Source organism: Pleuronectes platessa, chromosome 12 (genome assembly GCF_947347685.1).
Source record: "Pleuronectes platessa chromosome 12, fPlePla1.1, whole genome shotgun sequence".
Taxonomy (NCBI): Eukaryota; Metazoa; Chordata; class Actinopteri; order Pleuronectiformes; family Pleuronectidae; genus Pleuronectes; species Pleuronectes platessa.
Genome location: NC_070637.1, coordinates 20,568,197 through 20,591,092, shown reverse-complemented (window position 1 = coordinate 20,591,092; position 22,896 = coordinate 20,568,197). Strand labels below are relative to the sequence as shown.

The 22,896-nt window shown below is 43.8% G+C and overlaps 1 protein-coding gene across 3 annotated transcripts; it reads right to left on the bottom strand.

The window, feature by feature from the left end:
- map3k21 (mitogen-activated protein kinase kinase kinase 21) lies at positions 1 to 22,128 on the bottom strand. Of its 3 annotated transcripts, none has more exons than XM_053436661.1 (11): positions 20,368 to 22,128; positions 10,127 to 10,307; positions 9,865 to 10,013; positions 9,344 to 9,519; positions 7,631 to 7,871; positions 7,385 to 7,507; positions 6,614 to 6,709; positions 5,217 to 5,367; positions 4,574 to 4,668; positions 3,485 to 4,309; positions 1 to 3,383 (listed from the first exon to the last, which is right to left on the bottom strand). In XM_053436661.1, exons 1-11 carry the CDS (start codon positions 21,161 to 21,163, stop codon positions 3,013 to 3,015), a joined length of 3,204 nt encoding a protein of 1,067 aa, XP_053292636.1. In that variant the 5' UTR covers positions 21,164 to 22,128; the 3' UTR covers positions 1 to 3,012. The 3 variants fall into 3 exon arrangements, with proteins under 3 accessions (XP_053292636.1, XP_053292637.1, XP_053292638.1); XM_053436662.1 differs by having other exon boundaries at positions 3,485 to 4,306; XM_053436663.1 differs by lacking the exon at positions 6,614 to 6,709.
- Between the last annotated feature and the right edge of the window lie 768 nt (positions 22,129 to 22,896).

Here is a 22,896-nt window from a genome sequence, read left to right as displayed (position 1 = left end):
TAGCATTGATTTAGACTTTATTCAAAATGTTGACAAACTTGATACTCTTGATCAATCAGGCATGAAACCGCCAATACTGTAGTGATAAGAATGGTTCACCGAAAACACGCATTCAGCGAATTGACAGGAAGTGTTGCATTTAAACAGGAAGTCACATGATTTGATCAGACGGTGATGATGGGTCTCTGTAACTGCACCTCTGAGGTCGGGCGTGACGTTTTTCATGCGGACAACTCTTCATTGCAAGAGCTCCGCACTAGCAGCTAGTTCATTTAGTGGTTTTGGTCCTGAAGACCCAGAGGCCTCAGCGCTGGAACAGTGGAATTTGGTCCCGTAGCCAGAAACCCTGAATGCACCGTATGGATTTCGGCTTTCACAGATAATATCGCTGCAGTTTGTCAACAGCAGTGGAATGTTTTCTTGTTTGGGTTCGTCAAGTTGATTTTTGACTGTAACAGACAAAAACCCTGTTTGTTCGCCGCCAGCCGAGCAAAGTCTCCGACTGGACGACAAACCGCAGACTTCAGCTCCAGAGTCAAACACAGTATTTCAAAAGGGGAATGTACAGTACCAGTGCATTATGGTTTTTAACAGATACCCTTCGTTCTTTAAAAAGATAAGCGGGTAGAATCCAGATATCAAGACTTGTAAACTGCACCTGATTATTCGTAAAGGCCTTTACAGTGATGGACCTGGTTTTTAAAGTCTGTCGTCACAAAGTACAGAAACTTCACATTCTACATCATAAGATGCCACAGTGATATACACACACACACATCAGGAATCACATTATTATTTACACCATTCAGGAATTCATGTTTTCATGTTAATGAGCCCTTGTTTTGTTCCTTCAAAGGTAGAACACGTTTTCTTAACAGACGAGGGAGGCAGAGATAAAAAAGCTGAGGGGGTGGGGGGGGTAGAATCGTCACCCATGTAAGGATGGGTTCGTTTGTTCGAACTTATTAAAAGAGAGAGAGAGAGCCCGGGAGTGACCATTGAAGAAGGTACAGTAAATATTCTGCATAGTAAGAACGTCATATCATCAAATTCACAGAGGTCTGGAAAAACAGCTTCTGATGAGCCAAACAAACAGGCTCTAAGTTTACAGTACGATAATAAGAAAAGTTAAAATGTCCTCAACTGAATTCTGAAATCTCATCCTCATAATCCATCTCCAGACTTTCCTGAGCTTCACTAAAATAATACATGTTCTCACACTGGGACACCGTTCATCTAATGTTATATAAAACAAGTAGAAACAGAAATAAAAGGTAAAAACCTGACTCAGCTTAATGTCAAACCAGGTGAACGTTCACGGTGTCGTTAAAGGTTTTACACGAATAACGGCCATGGGGGGCGTCAACTTAAAAGCTGAGTGATGAAGTTAAATTTAACGACTTGTTTGCATAAATTACAAAATTGTGTTCACATGATCATAAAGGAGAGGACGTGGATTTTAGATTGAGACATTCTTCAGTACTTGAAGGCCCATTGGACTCTGTTTACAGTACAAGTTCTGCTGAGTTGTGCATCAGAGTCAACGTGGTCTTCAGTGAGACGGCTCCCGGGCTCTGTTCTGATCCATCCACAGCTTAAAGAGGATGTCATGCTGTGTCACTGCAGCTCCAGCCAATCAGCTGTCATTGCAGGGATCACATTATCAATTCTGTAATTCTGTGTCATCAGAGCCTCTGCCAGCCGCCTTGATGCAGTGTGTATATGAAATATGAACCAAAGAAACCTTTCTATAAATACTCTTACAAAAGTCAATATTAGCTACACATGCCCACGACGTGTCATTTAAAAATTGAATCCAACTTTTTACGTGGAAAAATTCCAAATCGGCTTTGAAGGACTTCCAGTGTTTTTCCTCCCAGCTTCTCTAAAACCTTCGAGGAGGAAACGTCCCAGCACGTTACTCACACAACAGCAGATATGCAATACAAAACAACTGTCAGCATTAGGCTGATAATGGATAAAAAGAAATATTTACAAACAAGGCAGAATGATTTTTTTTGTTCAACATTTTAAGGGTAAACACGCATGCAATATTCTCAAGTCCCAAAGAAAAAACCTGTATCTAAAAAGCGTGATCGCACAACTTTGAAACTGACATGGAATGTACATCCTGCTGGCTGCTAAGGTAAGGTCAAGTCTTTTCATATTAAATTACCTATAAAAATATATATATAAATAAAAAGGTGAGGGTACTGTGTTGCAAAAAAAGCTGCAGCGGCGGTCAACGTTTAGCTGCACCGACAGAACGAGAGAGGAAGAGGAAGACGAAGGTGGAGAGAGGAGCTGATGAAGGTGGCAGTTCGAGCTGCTGGTCCAGCTCTGGAACGTACCGCTCAGGCTTCAGCACTAAATGTGTGTGTTTGTGTGTGTGATGTTGACTGAGACACAGCGGTTTGTAAAGCCTTTCTCCCATTGAGATAAGACGTGCACCGTCTAGAGCTCCTGGGACACAGATGTCCTCTACGTGTCTCAAGCTGTGTCTTAATTCAGGGGCCCCGTCCTTCAGAAGCTGCATTAGAAGATCTTTCGAATCACAGCGGAGGTTTTCTCCCATTTCGACAGACGCGTCCTTCAACTCCTGAGCAACGAAGGAGCAAACAGGTGGATCCCCCTCGGGCCAGCTGAGCTAGTGAAGCTCACAAGCTGGTGGCTGAGCTGCAGCAGCTCCAAGTAGCTAACGATGCAGCGCTAAGAGCGAGTGGAGCTGAGGACGCAGAGAAGGAATCCTCCAGAGATCAGACATTTCCTTTCAGCCTTGCCTTGGCATGGTCTGTGCAGACTGAATCCTGCAAAGGTTGCGACCCCCCTAAATTGAGACACAGCCTAAGACTTGGTTGTGCTCTGGAACACTATGTTCTAGACCTAAGACAAAGCTTGGTTCTAAGTTATAGAAGTTTTTTTTTTTAAAGGCAGCCTGGTTCTTAACCCTCCAGGAGTTCAAGGCCAAAAATCTGCATGTTCTGGAACTAGGACCACGGCAGATCACTTCTTCTACGAGAGGAACTCCTTCTCCAGCTCGAAGACGGAGGGCCGAGCCGGGGAACTCTGAATGCGGCAGAGCGGCACGGTGCAGTCTCGTTTCTGGCCCTCTGTGTCCATGTCCAGCAGGGAGCAGCCCACCCCCACCTCCGACGTCAGCACCATGTTTAGGTTCTTTACCGCCTTCTCTCCGGAGTAGTGGCCCAGGGAGTAGCTCTTGTTGCGTCCTCGCAGCAGGGCCCAGGCGTGGGGTTTGGCCCGGAAAGAGACGGGCCGCTGCCTGGAGAACACCTCCCCACCGGAGGGCTTCTCTGGAGCTCCCTCCTTCTCTTTCTCCTGCTTCTTCTGTGGGGTGGGGGGAGGCAGAGAGGCTGGACCATTGGCTGGAAACAGACAGAGGAGATATATGTTTAACATGTACAGCAAGTATTTTTAAACAGTTTTCACTTGTTTACTCTTCACCCCCCTGTTGTGTATTACTCACTGTGGTTGTTGTTGTATTTCTTTCTGCGTAGCCGTGTCCCTGTGTTATGGTTGTTCGGTTCTGGCGGTGGACTTTGGGTTTTCACTGGCGTCTGTGTTTTAGCTGGAGTTCTGTCAGTCTGTCCGTCTGTAGCTGCTGGGCTGGTTGTTAATTGCTCTGTGTGATTATTAGCGGTCACCAGCTCAACTTTCCCAGGGCTCGACTCCGACACATCCACCTCAGACTGCAGGAGACACTTGGTGGAGGTGCATTCCATGATGGCCGACATGGAGATGAGATTAACAGGCTGGGTGCAGGTGTGGTTCGGCGTCACCTCGTCTTTGCGGACGCGACCGCTCGGCGGCGAGGTGCTGCGTCGGAACCGGGTCGCCCGCTGGAACAGGCCCTCCTTCTTCTTCTTCTCTTTCTCCTCGCGTTGGGGCTCGCAGTCCTCGCAAGGGGCCGAGTTTTTGAGAGCCTCCCTGATGTCGTAGCCGAGCACGACGGACGCCAGCAGCGAGCCGCAGCCGTACAACACGGAGTCGGTCTTGCGGCGAGTTGACGTCCGCTTCAGACTGTTGGTCGGGGTGAGCTGCGGGGTGGTGGAAGTAGACGAGGTGGATGTGGTGGTATAGGGGTCGTCTGGGGTTTCTGCAGGGCCACTCTGACCGGCTGCCCCGACCCCGGAGTCTCCAGGCCCACAGTGGCCCCCGGGGCTCTGAGGCTGCTGCTCGTCCCTCCACAGAGGTAGATCGATGTACACCTGGTTGGGGAACTTGAGCTGCTTTGGTTTGGAGCTGCTGTCGGAACTATCCTGGGTGAAGGCCTCATCTTTACCGGCTCCTGCTGATAACGCAGAAGAAGAAATTATAGACAATGACAAACTCTCAGGTAAAATGTCGACTGTGAATATCAGCAAATTTTAATCGGCTATCTGCCTTTTTACAACAAATAACTTCATAGTGTTTGAGTGACAAACCTGAACGGAAACTTAAATCATAGAAGTTACAAGTACTCAAAAAAACCTATTGAACAAAACATTATAAAAAGTTGTCATCACTGGCCTTACGACACAAACGTTACTCAAATATCAAACAAACACACTCTCACCTTGTTCTGCAAACAGGGCAGCGAGAGGGACAGACTTCTGGGACTTCACCAGGCTGGTGGACCAGGGGTTACTGCCGTCTGACAGGGGACGCACTCTGAAAACCACGAGCAGGTTCAGAGGAGGCCGACAGGACAAACATGACATTGATCATCTCTGTGTGTAGCTATCTCTGTGAGGACCACTTTCAATTCAAAACAAATGCAGTGTGTATATTTTGGACATTGCTCATGGTTAAGACTTGGTTTGGGGATAAAGGCTAACGAAGGTCAGGGTTAGGCAGCAAATTGTGTTGGTAAAGATTTGAGATGTTGTGAAGTTGGTTTGTTGGTTTAAGCAGCAACATCATCTCGTGGTTGTTGTAATAAAGTAAAATAAAAGAGCTAATGTTTTATTTTCTGCTCTGATCATTCAGAGGGACTCAGTAGCCAACTATACTAGAAATGAACTAAATGCAATGAATCGGAATTTAAATTATTTTCAACTGTAGAATAAAATACAACATATATTTGTGGTATATTTACATATGCTGCTTATTACTGTATAAAACAGCTAGACGTGGGGAAGTGGATTTGTTGTTTTGGGACATAAAACAAATTGTGGCCAACATGTTTGTGTGTGTGTGTGTGTGTGTATAAAGTCCACCTCTCAGCAGCAGCAGGCCTTTCTTTGCTCTGTATTGAACTGGGGCCCCAGGTTCTTCCTTTCTTCTTGATTCCCTTCTTCACGTCATCAAACTCCTCCGGCCTGAAGAGGGTGCTGCGGCCCCATGTACGGTTACTCTCATCCTGAGTGACTGGGACACAGAGAGTAGAAGTGTCACCACAGACTCAAACAACTACAGCAGGCTGGCAGGACATCTAAAGGTTACTATCTCATCTGAAAAATCTCGGTAGCAATCTTGGTATGAATGGTTGGTTATAATTTCTATGTAGTTTGTCCAAGTATGCAGTCAAACCTCTAAATAATCACCTGACTTATGAGGGTTATCTATGAAAAGGTGACGATTTATATCCATTAAGCCTTTAATTATAATAGCTAAGTTTTATTCAGACGGGTTTAGGGAGACCTGTTCAGACCTGGCATCATCAACATGCTGCCTGGGTGATCTGATCACAGAGAGACAGCTCCAAGCACCTCAGTTCACACATGACATTAGAATGAGTCTCCACACGTGTCTCAAGTGACCACATGTGATTGGATCTCAGTCCCCCGCTCTATTTGCAAATAAACATGTGAATCATGTCTGTTTGTAAAGACAAAACGTGCGGTGGTCCGTAGCCAGGAAGTCAAATGTTACCCGCTTGAAACAGTTGAATCGAGTGGATCTCAAATGCGTCTCCAAAGCCGTTTTCAGACATGAAGTATTCCCAACTTGGCTCATTTTCCAGACCTTTTATAATGGAGTCTGAGAAAGTTCCAGAAAATTACCTGAGCAACTGATTTGGTTATTAGCTTCTTTCTAGGCTTATTCACACATGTCTATAGAGCTGCCAGCTTGTGACCGGATCACCCGAGACAGATGGTAATACCCGATCTGAACATCGTCTATTTGACCTTTTCAAACCATAAAATATCACAGTATGTATATTAATGTCTGCACATAACAAAACCCAAACAGCCATTGTTAGAAAAAGCTTCTGACACATGTAGATGAGTTTTGATAAAGTTGTTATGAAGATGAAAAAAGAGGGAAGGTAGAATCCACCAAACATGTTGGAGCAACAAACCAGGACTACAACTGCCATAACTAGGAACACTTATATTTTTCAAAAGGCCAATTATGGAATTAAAGCCAAAAGTTATTAGACGATTGAAATATGAATGGCAGCCTGGCCCATGTCTGTGGCATAAACCTCATCAGAAACCTGTAAGACAATTTGAATCAGCAGAAAACAACAGAGTCATGTTATATTTCACCACCCGGATGGAAACCTGTTAGGCAACAAACCCCTCCAGTTGTCACAGTTAGCCAAACACCACGATCTGTTAGCCACAGAAAGTCCACGCCCCCACCCTGCATGTGGGTAACAGTCGCTTGCCTTTGCTCCCGAGCTCAGAGAACACTGGGAGCTCGCTGGTCAGATCAACATCCTGTTGGTAAACATACAAACTGTCCCTCCGCATGTGAGACGTCACTGAGAAAGGAAACATACAAGTTACCTCTGACCAACATGAGCATTATTCTGTCTCCTTCCGCGAAAACTAAACATTTAGTTTGTTTCTTGAAATGGAAGACTGGTGTTTCTCCTGCTACAGCAGCTGTAAATAAAACACGTTGTCGGCTGACGGAGGAGAAGCATGGTTCTGGAAGCATCTGTCATTTTTAGGGCTCAACCAATGTGTGCATTGTATCTGTGTGTTTAGGATAGAAAGTGTTTACATTAGCTTTTCTCTGCATGGCCCTGATCCATATCTCCATTCCGGCCTGCATGACAAATCCAGTAACACCAAGCAACAGCCCGTGCCCCCTGTCTGAAAGTCACAATCTACACATGCCCAGGAGGAATTTGTTCCAGTTATTGCAGGGGCGTTGGTGCGTGACTAACAATATTATCAAACTGTTCAAACAACTGGCTGACTTGCATGTGCCTCCGGAGCTTTTGTTCTCCCAGCTCTTGTCTTTGTGAACGACGCTGTGCCTACAGCTCCCAGGGTGTTTCTCTGTGATTTGATTTGCTCTCTTCAGAATCATTTTCATTTTTCTACACAGATTTGAAAATACAGGCTAAGACAAGAATACCGATGCAGAGGCCGAGGAGACGATCAGACGTCAGGCTAAAGAAAACCTGGGAAAGAAACAGTAAACTTACGCTGAATGGCTCGTAGCCGGGGGATGAGCGTGGGACTGCTGGGAGGGGAGGAGCTGGTGCTATGAAGGCTCCGCCTCTTGTCCATAGAAGGTGACGCCTGCACTGTGATCTTATGCTGGAAGTCTGCAAAATGTAACATGGACATAAAGACAGGGCAACACAGTTTATATTAAAATGCTATTTGCTGTCATCTGTCTGTAATGTCTGTAATTTCCAACAAGCCATGGATTCAGTGTGTTCCCCGACCTGAGGGCAGGCTGATGCGGTTCCCATCCTTCAGTTTGAGGCGGGAGCGTTTGAATTTGCCCTTCCTCTTCTTCACGTTGGGCTTGTCTTTGTTGAGCTGGAATATGAGGATGTTGAGCTCCCTCTCCAGCACGTTGATCTCCCTCTCGGCCAGCTGCTGCTCCCGACGCTTCAGCAGCTCCTCCTGAGACTTCTGCTGGAGGGCAGCTCGCGTCAGCTCCTCTTCCCGGGAACGGAGCTCCTGGAGGATGAAGACACATATTCAGCATGAATAGGCAGACACACCTCTGTTGTACACTGAAACACCGACAGGCCTAGAGAAAGAACTGATCTTATTTTCTTGAGCGTTTTGGGCATCACTTTGAAAACAGATACATTAGCCAAGCAGAGAAATATTTGGTAAATACCTTGTTAGATAATATGGCCAATTTCTGCTCCGATGACGTATCAATGTTAAAACACAGGAAGCAGCTATATGGAAGGCGTTTCTTTTTTTTATAGATGATTTGGGGGATTAAGTCTTTAAAATCCAGACAGAATTTAAACATGTAGGAGCGAGACAGAGCGGTAAGGCAGATACTAACATTACAAACCCAAATCTTTGACAAAACTGTTGCTAGTTGGGTTTGTCCTTTTCACGAAGAGCATTCCTCCAAATGTCTGACGTGGTCATGTTAAACACCATTTGATTTTAAAACAGTGGTAGAAACACATCTTATAAACTCCTGTACGACACGAGAAAAGCTCTGTGTGAGTTAGCTGCACCTTACATATTATAACTGTACAACTCTGTGGAAGGTTGTGTTTTTTCAGGCTGTGTTACACAATAAAACCGGCTTGTCTCCTCCCATAGCTTATTCTTTCTTCATTCCCTCTGTTTTCACTTTAATTGCTCTTAGTTGAGCAATAATAATCCTTACTGGATGACTTCCATAAAGCAGCTTTACCGTCAAGCCCCTTCAGCCACCCACCTAGACACAGATTACTATGGGATGTTAACAGGAAACCTGCTGAGTCGCTGGCTAATTCTACAATTTGCTGTGGGAGTTTTTGCTGAGCAAACCTTGAGATTATGATTTATTGAGGGGATGTAGATTAGGTCATTTTAATGTGTTTAAGCGATTTATCTGAATGATTGTCAACTAGAAAAAAGCAGAATACATAAATCCATAATACGAAAAATACAAATAACAAACATAAGGAAAAAATATAATCAGTTAAAACATCACCAGCACCTGAAGGGATTTCAGATTCCATGTCACTCAGTCCAACATTCGTTGACCCAGGTCTGTGTGCTGCTGATCCCGCTGTTTCTCAAAGCGCTAATTAACCCTCCTTTGTAAGTCAGGGACAGGAGACTTGTACAGGAAGCCGATTAAGGTCTTAACAAGGGGAAGTACACTAAAGCACGTCGTCTTGTTAAACACGCGATTAGCTTGTCCACTGAAAGTAACCAATTAAACTTGTAAGTCTGAAAAAGCCGCCCCAGGTGATCCAGGAGAGTTTGACTGAGCAGCAGGTGAGTTCACATGTGTTCACACAAGGAAGACAAGAGGTCAGAAACACACACACTGTTTCCAACTTCTCTTATTGCGAAACAGAGAAGAGGAAGGCGGATATAACGCACACATTTTATACATTCAGCCACCTGCCAGCTCCTCTACTGTGTGTATATGGTGTAATGTACGTGTGAATTGTGTATCACTCCCAAACCTTTTCTTTGGTCCTGAGCTCATCGAACATCTCCTGGATCTCCACACGCCAGTCGTCCTGCATGCTGTGAAACGAGTCCTGGGGCATGGTGGCCATCACCGCCTCCTCGATGGCCGACAGCTGCTCCAGGATGCAGGAGAAGGAGGGACGCACATGGGGGTCCTGGTCCCAACACTCTGGACACAGATATTGCAATGCATTGATGGATATGGTGACAAACAGAGTCAAAAGGGTTCATATGTAAGAAAACTCCTAGTACTTGCCTAAAATGAACTACTTTGCATTGCAGGACCTACTGTATATCAATTGTTACTACTGTGATATTACAGTAAAATTGAGATTTGTAAGCTATAATATTATCCACATATAATCGATATGAACAAGAAATCAAGAAATAAATGATTGTGCACATACAAAAACATCATAACATAAAATAGCTACCACGAACAAACATCAAAAATATTTTCGAATTAATCTACATTTACAAACTTTTTTAATTTGACACTGTATTTCTATTTTACCTTCCATGAGCTTGGCGAAGGGTTCGGGGCAGGTGGAGGGGATTGGTAGAGTTAACTTGTTCACTGCCACGCCGTAAGCTACAGCCAGGCCATCGATCCCTCGGTACGGTACCTCCCCCGTTAACAGCTCCCACAGCAAGACTCCATAGCTGTTGGATGACATACACACAAAGGAATATTAAACGATGCAATGAGGAAAAATACCCCCAAAAATAAGAGAAGTAGATGTTTCTTGGGCACGTGTGTGAGTTTGATGCTGTACCCCCAGACGTCACTGCCTTTGGAGAACAGAGAAGACTTGATGACCTCGGGGGCCATCCAGGAGTAGGTGCCTGCAGCTGACATTTTTGTGGTGTTGTGCCACTCCCTGGCCAAACCAAAATCTGTGATCTTCAAGGTCTTCCTCCCGATATCATCATTCTCGATCGTTTCAAGTAATAAAACTGAAAAGAGAGAAAACAGGGAAGGGAAACATTAGAGTTGGATTATAAATGCCTGGGATTTGAACCAAGGCAAGATGAATAAACATATGTGAGGGGACGGACATTATGTGTGATGAGGGATTGAGAGAAAAGGACGAGTGGAAAGACAGGATTGGGATGAAAGAGACAGACGAGAGGGGGGAGGAAGAGAAAGGAGAAAGACGACTGAAAGAGAAAGGGAAACACAAAGAGTGGGGGACAGAGAAAAAGACAACCGTGCAGGTGGGGAGATGATAGTTGATATTCAACAGGGCCAACAGCAGTATGCAGGTAATTTATTACTGAAGAAACAGAAGGCTGACAGGGCCACAAAGCCCCTGTCCTCAGGTCCTAAAACTGTTAAACACATTAAAGACGGCCGGGAACCTCCAAACCTCTCAGTAACACTACACCTGTCCTGAGAGTCTCCACAGTGAAGACACTACCACGTGAAGTGTAAAGTCTTATATAACCTAAATATCTCACATGCACATACAGTTTTACCTGGGAAGCTGGAACTAGGGAGCGTTCGTTATTTACTGTTATAGTAGTTGCTGATAAATGTTCTAATTTGACCACTCGGCAGGACTAAAATGTACGAAACCAAAATGAAAAATAAAGAAATCTTATCAATAAAAAATTAAAGAAAGTCAAAGCCAACAAAATATACATTAAAATCCTCTGCCAAGGCCCAGCCATCTCCTTATTAAACCACTGGACTTTTATCTGAAACCACAAATAAATTGCACACCATCACAGATATCAGTCCCCTGAAGAAGCCTGGTTTTTATTTCTCGAGATTCTCAAATGTTTCCCTTAGAAATTGGTGAAAATGTCAAATTGAAACATCCCTATCAAACAAATGGACAGGAGAGAAAACCTCCCAGGCAGACATAACGCACAAAAAAACTCAACTAAAGAAAGTAAACACATTATTTCTGCTTATCTTTATACAGTATGATGACATAGGGGTCTACATCAGGACATGGGAACATTTAGCTTTCAGAAGCGGTTTGCAAAGTAGTAATAGTAGTAACTCTTCATGCTAATCTCTATGAGCCGGCTCACAAGCTCCAAAATACTCTTGTTTACTGTCTACGACACGAAGCTGCCTTTTCCGGTGCATCAAACGGCAAAACAGACGCTTTGATCCTTTCATCCTCCTGGTATTATTTTCGACGTGCTTTCACCTCTGCCAACATCTCCTCACATTACAAACTGTCCCATTTCATTATTTACATGCAGTCCTTGCACTGCGGGGTCAGTTTGAACATGTTCTCCCATCAGCTGTGTTGTTCCTACAGGAGTCATGCAGAGAAAACACAGCCTGAGAAGCTGCGCAGGTTAATTGACAGCGACGCTGAGCTGTAACAGTTCGGATTAAAAAAGAAAAAGGCTGAGTGCATTGTTGACATGTACACTCTGACAAGATTCCCATGGGAAAAAGGATCTAATGTAAAAGACACAGTTTCTTCACCTGCTGTTTCACTTATGATTATTTTATTACAGCTCTCAATGGAGGCTCTGTTATGTGTGTGCAAGTGATACTTGAAAAAAGGAGCTGAACTGTGTGTGTGTGTGTGTGTGTGTGTGTGTGTGTGTGTTGTCATTATCACACACTGTCCTTGGACTTCCACTTCCACAGCTGTACCAAAATAAATCCTGACAAAACACACACACAAGCACACAAATCTTTTTTACGCAGCAACATGCACATGAGTTATACCATTTTAATAACCATCTGAGAAACGTGGAAGTGTTTACTTGCATGATGCATACTGGTCTTGAATCCCAGTCAAAAATGCACTGTGATCAATTACACAACAAATGTGTCACGGCTGAATCAGATGCACAGAAAGATGAAGGACGGTTGGAGACAGGTTGTGAGGTAAGAAATAGGTTTAGAAACCATCAGAGGTGTACTTTTCTTTTTTTAATCCCATCAAATGATCTCAAGCTGTATTTTAATCATAGTGTGACTCCTATGGGCCTCCACTAATAACAAGGGTATTGGTGCCATTACTAGCCTCGGGCACAGAGGGGATCCTCTACCCATGCTGCAACAATAGGAATTCCATTACAAACAGGTTTCACTAGACCAATGATATACTCCTACTTCCTGTTGTCAAGTCCTCTCTCAGTGATTCCATAGATTCCTCCCAGCAGGCTCTGTAGCTTTATAATGACTTATGATGGCTCTGTTACACAACCGAGGAGAACACTGGTTATGGGATAAACCCGTCTGTGTTGATTGGCCTATAGAATATCATGCCAAATATTTTCTTTGTAGCTCCATGGTACTTCAGTGTCAGCCCTCTAGAAATGTCCTGATAAAAGACCTAGCTCCCGTCTACATGACTTCATGCTGACGTTATGCGACAAAAAAAAACACTTGTACATCCCAGTCAGCCATTTTGTCTGGAAACTCTCGCAGCCACGGTAGTAACACAAACATATGACTTAGCCACTGCTGATTCACATGTGATTCTGTTAGTCTAACTTTTCCATTCATTGGCATAACTCTTTCTAAGCACACACAACGCAGGCCTCACAAAAAGGCTGGGAGATAAAACAATATCGATAATTAGCGCAAAATAAATGAAATCAATAGTTACATAACAAAAGTAAAATATATATATCCATATATTTCTTGTGCATTGAACAATCACTGGTGTAACACTGAACTTTTGCTTTGAGGTGTGCAGATTGTTTCCTTTTTCAAAATTGTATGTCACATTTTCTTAATCTGGCACAGATCAAATCAGTTTATTTTGTGAAGACTTTGTAATATTAGCCTGACCTAGAGAGAAAAGCTGCATGTTGAAGTTAAATGTAAACTAAAAACATTGCAACTGTGCCTATATGTGCTTAAATCCATATTTATTAAGTCAAGTTCACTATATCAGATTTAAGGAAAATACAGCAAAGTATTCTTATAACAAAATGTTGAATTGAATTAAATGAGCAGAGAAAGATGCTCTGGCTCTGCACTTTATAGTCGTCCTAAAATTCAAGCCCCAGGCCAGACCCCACCCTGTACTGGGAAGATAAATCCAGAGCTTGTGTTGGGGTGAAAGATAAAGTTAGTAAAGCTGAGCTGATGTACAAAATCAGGCAGTGACTAGTCAATCTACTAGTGTTTTTCTCCTTGAGTTGATCTTAAGTCCTGTTAGGATAGGATGCGACAAAAGATGGTTGAGTAACAATAACCTAATTATTACTTATGTATCCGGTGATTTTAATCTAGCATAAACAGGCCACGTTAGTAAATTTTAAGAACCACACATGCAAAAAATACTCTAATAAACTGACATCCTTGAATTTGATTACATATTTGGGTCATTTTTATGTGCGAGCCTCCAAACTTCTCTACCCCTCTGTTTCTTCATTCTTACACCCAAAGGTCGGTAAATATATAGATAGTAGCACCATGTTCTCTAATGTTTAGGAAGTGAGCCAATGCTTGTGTCAGCTATAAAGACCCTGTTTACAGTAAACTATAGTTAACAAAATGCAATAAACACAGCTGTGTGTGTGGCCTATCTTTATATTATCATCACTGTTGGATTACTGTATTTGTCAGCTGCAGAAGCAACAAGTGGTGTTATGGAACCTGCTTGGTTCAGGTACTCTCATTAACAATCCATTGCTCCGCTCTAAAAAGGTTATAACTCGGACTTTAAGTTGTTTCTCATGCTTCTGCTGCTTTTTCTCACCATATGTCTTCCTCTTTGGAAAAAAAAAAGCAGGACAACAGTGCGATGCAACTGGAGATGGACCTGCCTCCAGGGCAGACCCCACCCTCCGTCCAACCCCTGTTTAATTCCCCTTTCCAACAGTGGATCTTCAGGCGACCCATCTTTCATGGTGGAACAGTGGGGAGATCAGAAGCAGAGCTGCTGCCTTCAAAGCAGGTCCCACGCTTCTTCCCATCGCTCTCTCCCCCTCCAGGTATAAAGAAAAAAACAACACTTTTGGGGTAACGTTAGAGACACATTACTCCCTATTCTGTCAACCTGAAATTTCACAAAAAGATGGGATAATATGATAATGTTGATACGTTTTGGAAGATACAGAATATTGAAATAGTCCTAAACTCGGGTTTTACACAGAACTTATCATTGTTGTTGAAACTTGCAAGCACAGTTTGCAAACCACAATGTTAATTTTTTTACAAGTTGTCTCTGGAGCAACAGTTCTCCTGAAAGAGTGCTCTTGTGCGGCCAAATATCGAATAAAACTTTTTAAAAAACTAAATCTAATAGGGTGTACTGATCTAATAGAGGGATTTTCAGCATTATCTTCTTCAATCTAGGCTGTGACAAAGCGCTGACGCAACACGGTTACTATAAAAATTCAGAGCGGAGCCTCCTAACTTGACCTGGCAGTATTTTCATAATTGTGCCAACAGAAGAATGAGGGCTTCCTGTAGTAAGCAGAAACCAGGCTGCTAAACATTCCCCGACTATAGTCTGTCTCTCCCGGTTGAAATGAGGGTGGCCCCAGGCATACTGGTTGATGGGAAAAGGATCAGGGCTAATGGCAGGCTAAATCCATCTATCATGGCCATGTCTCTCCGGGCTTCTTTCTCCTGGTCTATCCTCTTCTTCCTCTGGTTTGTGTCTGTTAAAACTCAGATTAAACCATAACTAGGTTAGATCACATGATAAATAGAGTTTGAGGTGTAGAGCTAGTACCTTCTGCTGCACTAGTAGCTATCAATGTGCTCGGGAACTTCGGGGGGATTGGTCGATTCGGAAGGCAGCGCTTCTCAGCTGTGGGCCCTTTTCCTTTTCACCCTGCCCCGCAACAATAGGTGCAGTCAGGGAGAGGTCATAAAAAACACAGTGAAAGCATCTCCACTCCTCCTCTCTCCCCTCTGCCCATTCTCTCCTCAGAGAAAAGACAGGCAGTAACTGTCTGTGTGTCACCAGGGGTATTTGTGGGAAGCCGGGGGAAAGAGTTGCCCTGCAACACCTAGTAAAGCTTTGGTAACTTTTCCTCTTCAGAGTCTACTTATTCCAGAAGTGGAGCAAGACAACTTGCTCCACTTCTGGAATATTAAACGTAGGGGGAAAGAGGGATCCTCTTGAGAGACACTTGTTCTGAGTTGCATCGAGCTACACTGCTTTCTCTCCTGGGGCGAACTCGTTATGACCTAGTAATGAAAAATGGGCTTTAAGAGGAGTTCCCACTGAAGTAGAGTGGTTCACAGGGAAACCACACACCACAAAACAACATAAACAGACTAGAGAACTAAGACTGTTTAGTATTTTCATACCTGGAGGAAGCTAATTTAAAAGGAAGATTGCTGCAAATTTGTAGTAGTATCAGTCAGTATCTGAATATTCTATTCACTAGGGTATCAGGACCCTCAAATCCATTTTGAAAGTGCAATAAGAGCAAAGTACTGACTGACACATTTAACCACAGTGAACTTACACAGAATTGTTCTAGGAATATATTATATTAAACACAGTTTGCAGATTTAAGCAACTTAAAGAAAGTGTGTTTGTAACTGACCAAAAACAATGTTGTAGTTTCATGAGCCTGTTTCATCAGTTGATTATGACTAAGACAGGGTTAACACCAGCTAATTATTTGCCGATTACTTTCTTCATCGTTTAAATGCATAAATGTCTGTAAAAATATCCAGGGTCTTCAAATGTCTTATTCTATCTTTTCAACAATGAAAACTCTAATTATATAAATCAGATGAAAAGCAGGAAATATTTGTATTTGAGAGGTTGAAAATTGTTGGTTTTACGGCATTTTACTTGCAAAATTGCTTTAATTGTTATTTGCTAATGAAAAAAATCTTTAAGAATACTAATGTGACGGCTTGACAAGACAGTGATTTATCACACAACCCTCTCATTTGAATATTCATTATATAGCTGAACTAAAAGTTCACTTGTTATCTGCACTTTTCCTCAGTTGGAATAACTGCTGGGTTATAACAGTGTCATTCATTTGGGGGTCATCCTCTTTCTAAACTGTGAATTCAACACATGTTGCCCCCTCTTATTCTTCTTGCTCATTTGTATTTATATTGGTTCAGTGGCATAAAAAGGTTGATGGGTGTGTGGAAGAACAGACAGGAAGAGGGAGGGCTCCACGGGGACAGTATGATGAAGTCTAACAATAGCCTAAGATTGATGGGAGAATGCTGTTGCACACGCTCCAAACAGAGCTCCATCAGTTTCAGTTGCGTTCAAGCGCACATTCCTGGCATACTATCTCTAGCACGAAGATGTGAAACTCCGTGAAGTTAATGTGGGTTATGCGCCGCGCTGGCTCGGGGCCAGGTTTCAGTGTGATTTCTAGCTCTTATCTCCTGCTTTATGAATACTACCGCTCCTGGGGAGAAGGTTTAAATCAAAGCTGTGGAATAAGAATGAGTGAAGGGTCAAAGAGGGGGTTGAATGAATATGACTGCAACAGAGGAGAAAACAAATCTCCTCGAGCGCCATTATCCACAGAAAACTCCACGAACTATAAATTTATCAAACAGGTATTGTCTATCGAGCAGGATATAACTTGGGGATTCTTGCCTAGGAAAATAGAAGTCATTCAAAAACACTTTGTCATGCTGATGTGATGCAAATAACATCTTTCATCATTATGAACAGGGGGAACTATGGTTTATTCCTAGCTTGTTGTAAAAGTGAACCATGGTCATGGATCTACAATGCATGTAAAACATTAATATATGTATGTATATTGCCTATGTTTATCTTAAACTAATGCATATGCGCAGAGAAACTTATTTTAGCATTACTAGTCATTTTTACTCTCTGTCCATCTTTCAAACACACCATCAGGCTGCAGCTACACTGAACGTAATTTATGAGCAGCATAAGTACTTTGTAGGATTTGTTCTGCTCTGGGAGTTTTTTAGATTATTATTAAAACAAGAAAAAGTAACTCCAACATTACCCTTTAAAGTCTGAAAACGGAGCCGGCCAAAAAGTAGACATGAAAAATAATAAGGAGCAAAGGGGGGGGGGGGGGGAGCAGAAAGGAACAAGTGAAGCAAGGTAAGTAAGGAGAAAAATAACGAAGCAGGAAGAAAACCCCCTCAGTTTGCGGCAATAAAAGAGTACTGCTGCTCTCTGGGAGATTAAATATGAACGGAACAAAACAAAACGAGGGCTTTGAGACCCTCCGAGTCCTAGCCATTCTTCTGGCCACAGTAGCCTAGCAACCGCTGCTTGACCAGTCCATTGTGCAAACGTATGTTAAGCTTTTATCCCTCATTAGCAACATTCCTCCCTGCAGGCTGGGATTTTACAGATTAGGTTGAAAAACACAAAAGAGAGAGGACAAATCTTGCTGACTTCCAACATATTACTTTACAGGCTAATCATTGATCAAATAGCTGTATGTTTGTCTGCGTGGAGCATGTGTACACTGAAAGTTGATAAATGACAGGCGGAGGAGTTGAGGGAAGCTGGCGGAGGTTTGGGTGTTTTTCGGCCTCTCTACTTAATATGTACCTGTCTATTTCCTGGTTCATCCTAAAAGTGAAAACACAACCTGACAATATAAACTAGAAGAAAAGAAAAAACAGAAGCGATACAACCCCTGACACTGTGCTCAGTAAATATTTGAAAAAGCGACAGATTGCTGATTAACAACCACAATATATCAATTTTCTTTTTTACCCCGTGTGGATGATTCTCTCTCCCTTTATCATTTCAAACTGACCGTCGCACACACACGCCAAGACAAACAGACAACAGGCCAGAACTAGCAGATGCAACAACTTCTGTACGCGGCATTATTCTAGGTTTTCACTGGGAGAACAACCCAACACACCACAGGGTGCCGTTTGTGTGTAGGAGAGAGTCTTTTGTGAACTCACTGCCCTGGCTCAAAGCAAACACATGCAGCTTCTTTCATACTCTCTTCATTTAGATAAGACCATTTATTGACCACAGATGGTCAGACTTCTGACCCTCACACTATGAGCTACTTCCAACAACTAACAGTAATGTTGGAGTGTTGTTGTGGTTTTTTGCCCATGTTTTCTGCTTAGCGGTTGCAGTGGAAGAGACCATTTATCAAATTTGCACACAAGACTTGCCTGTTTTGCAAATTGTGAAGGGTCTCTCCCAGGTTTGAATACCCCCTCTTTGTTTAAAGCTTATTCTGTCTCTTGGTCGCAGTGAAGTGGCAGGACAAACACATCCACTTGTTTTAGCAGCACCGCGTCTGTTCGGGGGAGTTTGTTTGTGTATGTTCCCCAAACATCCGATTAGCTCAAACAGTCTAAACAGCAGTTAAATCCCTTCTCTCCATCTGCCCTTTAATTAACACAAATCTTCCTCTTAAATCAGACCCTACTTTCAGGGTTGGGCTCCTCGAAGCTGTTCAGGACACGTTGTGACCATTGGGCATCGTACACAAAGTGTGATACATCTTTAAAGTTTTGTTTGAAAAAAAAATGTAGCCAGACACAAAGACTGATTGTCTGCATTCAAAGTTACGTGGTAATGTTAATTTTTTTTACTTTAGGAAAAACAAAGCAAATATATTTAATCCAGTATTGTAAATAATGTATTTTCTTGTGAATATAAGTGGAGAGTGAAATTAGTTGTGAGGATTAACAGGATGATGATTTTTGGTCATACTTAGACCATCCCTAATGTTTATACCTGCAACTAAAATCAAATATACAAGGTGATGTTTGCAGTATATAAATGTAATTGTACATAAACGTGTAAATGAATGGACTTTTGATGGTGAATCCACAGTGGACCCCCTAAATCTTTTTCAAATCCAATAAAATGTCTTCATTGGGTGACAGAGGGTCGGGTCTGTGTACATTTCACATGTTTTGTCTCCACATTCAAACATTGACTCTCACAGCTGGACATAAACAGACATCGGTGTGCGAGAGCTGCTCCCCACATGGCCCCAGGTTGATAAGACCGCTCACAAAGAGAGAAATGGTGTTCGGAGTCATATTACACACATAAACACACCTAAGTGGAAAGGGGGTAGCCTGGGTTAGGTACATGACTCAAGACTTTCTCTCTCAACGATGCCGGTCCATTCATTATTTGCTGGCCTGTGGTGCGTTACCAGTCGGCAGAGGAACTAATGCAAACGTTGGCCTTCACTACTGAACCAAGTTCAACTACACAACCCTGTTACCGAGACACACAAAAGTTAGACTTGCACATTTCCAAAAGTCTAATTTGCTTTGCTAAACCCAAACAACTGTAGCAGTTGTGAAACTATGCATAAATATACATTCCCTGCTGACTAAAGCATTATACCACAGTCATTAATAATAGAAAACCCTCAAGTGCATTTCTTTCTCAATCATCTTTCACAGATTTTGAGGTTTTCTGTCTGACTTCTTTTCCTCCCTATGACCTCTGGTGTTGGCTCTGGTTGGCCTGACAGTGTGGGCAGAGTGTGTTTGATTATGTGTTTGGTAAATCACTGACTTTATTTGAACAACATTTCAGCTTGGGGCGAAGAAAGGGCTGGGAAGGTGTGTGTGTGTTAAAGGACTTGTGGGTGAGAGGGGGGAGGCAGCCCAGCTGAGCAAACTCAGACTTTATTTCACATCCTCTTGATGGCATCCCCCACCACTTCATGCAACTGCAAACTACACCGTCTAAATCCAACCTGAGAAGGGGGAACTGCTCTGCCTGCGATGTTCGGAAATATATGTGAATTATGATCTTTGTGCAGTTTCTGTATAGGCTGTAATAAAAAACTGTTTTTACTAATAACCTAAAACAATAAAGCGGACATTTTCCAATCCATAATACTGCAATAAACAATCACTATATGTGAGTCGGGTTGACAAGTGGAGTTGCTAGCTTGAATTGAGGGATTGTGGTGCATGAGACTTAATTAAAAGAGGCTATGAAGTTAATAAAAGAGTAACAGAGCAGAACTGAACACAAACTACAGGAGGATCATGTGCAACAGGTGCAACCCCGTCAGGACTTTCTCCACAAGCTGTTCATCTGCATTTCTCCAGCTCGTAAACACACACTACATTTGAGGCATTCCTTACTGTTGCTAGACTTCAGGTCACGGTGGATTATGGGTACCACGGCCTCCTCGTGGAGATAGTGCATCCCGCGTGCGATCTGCACGGCCCAGTTGACCAGGATGTGTGGAGGGATGCGCCTTCCGGTCAGCGCCCGGTTCAGTGTCCCGCCACGGGCGTACTCCATGACCAGGCACAGGTTCGGCTCCTCCAGACACACTCCCTCCAGTTTGATAATGTTGGGATGCTGCAGCATGGAGAAAAGCTTGGCCTCTTGTTTAACACTGCAGGAGGTGGCGGTTATGTCCTCGTCCGGGTCTTGCCGAGCCGCCTTCACGGCCACCTCCTGATCGTTCCATGTGCCCCGGTAAACTTTGCCAAATCCACCCACGCCAATGATCTCCTCTAGTACCAGTTCACTGAATGGAATCTGGAAGGGAGGGCTCGGCACCTGCTCCTCTGTCCCCTCCGACCCACTCGTACCAGGGAGACGGTAAATAGCGGGTTGATACGTGACATAGTTCGAGGGGAAGATCCCGACCCGGTGGTTGATTTTACCCGTCCACCAGCCCTCGTCCCCGGAGATCGCTGCATCCTTGGACAGCACCTCCACCACGTCCCCTCGCTGGAGGCTGAGCTCGTCCTCGCCGCTTCCCTCGTAGTCGTACGCGGCCGTCCACAGGGACCGGGTCGGGCAGAGCGGGGCAGAGTGAGCCCACGCCCGGACTGTGGGGGAATCTGTCCAGGCATGCTCCCCGGTCTCCTCGCCGCCGCACGGCCGCCCTTCACCGTTTGGGAAAGCGGCCTGCGAGACATCCATTTCTCGGTGGCCGTAGCGGCACCATAGGGTGCAGAGCTTTTAGAACAAAACAAAAAATGAAACTGAAAACTTTAACAGGTTGAGAGGTAACTTCTTGAAATCCGCATGCTGTCACATGTACGAGGCGGAGAGGAGGGGGGGAAGTCCCGGCGCAGCGTCACACCGTGTCCAAAGTCCTGTGGGAGACCGCGTCTACCAGCCTGCATCCACGTCGCCACTCCGGTGGAAGTGTGAGGGTCAAGCCCTAGCTAGCCGGGCTGCTGGCTGCGGTTAGCCGGGAGAGTTTTCAGCTAATGTCACCGCTGGCGGCTGAACGGTCACAAAACACTGGAACTCGCCACACGACGTCTTCAAACTCAAAATATGTCCGCGACGAGAGAAACAGGGTTTAACAACAAAGTGTTCATGTGCGTCAGGCTAGCGCGCAACAGGCTAGGGTTAGCTCTGTAAGTTACTGTTATCGCAGGTGCCGCAGGAGGTGCACCTGCACCGCACTGCCCCAGGAAAAGAGAGCCTCCGAGGGGGCAGCTCACTCTGTCCAAGCTCCCCGGAAACCTCGTCTGATAAGCGAATCCCGAAGTGGGAAATTACCCTTAATCGTTTTTCTCAACTTTTAACAGAAGACAAACCCAGACTTGTGGCTACTGGGTTAGCTTAGCATCGGACAGCCCGTTGACTACTGCGGCGGCTGAGAAAGTTGCTCCTCAGCTTGGCTACAACAAGTTTGTGTCTCCGCCGCTGACGCGTGGAACCTCCGGGGGGGTGAGTGCTCACAGAGCCAAGCGAACATGCCGGAGCTCAACGCGACGAAACGGGGATAAAAAAATAAACCGCGAGTGGAGAAAAAATTTAATTCCGTCAACCTGAATCAAAACAACCCCCCAGTCCCTCGGAAGATCGGACCGAGCAGAGGATGATCTGCTGCGGGACCAGTCCGCTGCGCTCCGGGCTGCCGCTGCTGCTGCCGGATTGGACGGCTCGGCGACACGTGACCGGCGCTGTCAGAGGGGTCGGGTGTTTGTGGGGGTGGGGGCGGTGCTGGGAGGAGCCACTGGAGGAATGTCAGTGTGAGTGTGTGTTTGTTTGAGTGTGTGACGTGTCCACACACAGACACACACACCTACACACACACACACACACGCACTATATTACTTCTTTCAAAACAAAAGCCATGTGTAGGAGACATTTTATTGAAAGTATTTCTAACTCACTAACATATACATACTACTACAACTATGTAGTATAACACTACTCAAGCAAATATTACTAGAGTAAGATATTTGACTGAACGCTTTTACAGCCAACAAATATATACTACTACAACTATATTGGTATAATATCACTGCAGCAAATATTACTAGAGTAACATATTTTATTGCAAGTATTTATAGCCAACAAACATAATACTACTAGAACTACTAGAGCAAGAATCAGTTAATTCATAACTGTGTGAATATGTAATTGAATAAGATATGTGAGTGAGTAGCTTCCATTTGTGATTAATAAGAGCTGTTCACCTATAGATATATACATATGAGGATACAACTGATGTGTTAGCTGCACTAGTATGCTAGTATTGTATATATAGAGAGTATTGCCATAGTAGTGTTATTATCATAATAATAATAATAATAACTTAATTTGTATAGCACTTATGAATACAAGTAACAATATGCTTTTCAACAAAGAGCATGAAACTCACAAACAATCAATGAAATAATACTAATAACAAA

Bases quoted from the DNA above. Each gene is read 5' to 3' on its own strand.
- map3k21 (XM_053436661.1), bottom strand. From the start codon at position 21,163: ATGGATGTCTCGCAGGCCGCTTTCCCAAACGGTGAAGGGCGGCCGTGC. The intron at 7,508-7,630 runs GTCGGGGAACAC...TACATTTTGCAG, and splicing joins CCGCATCAGCCTGCCCTCAG to ACTTCCAGCATAAGATCACA. The intron at 4,669-5,216 runs GTGGACTTTATA...CGTGGTTTTCAG, and splicing joins AGGCCTGCTGCTGCTGAGAG to AGTGCGTCCCCTGTCAGACG.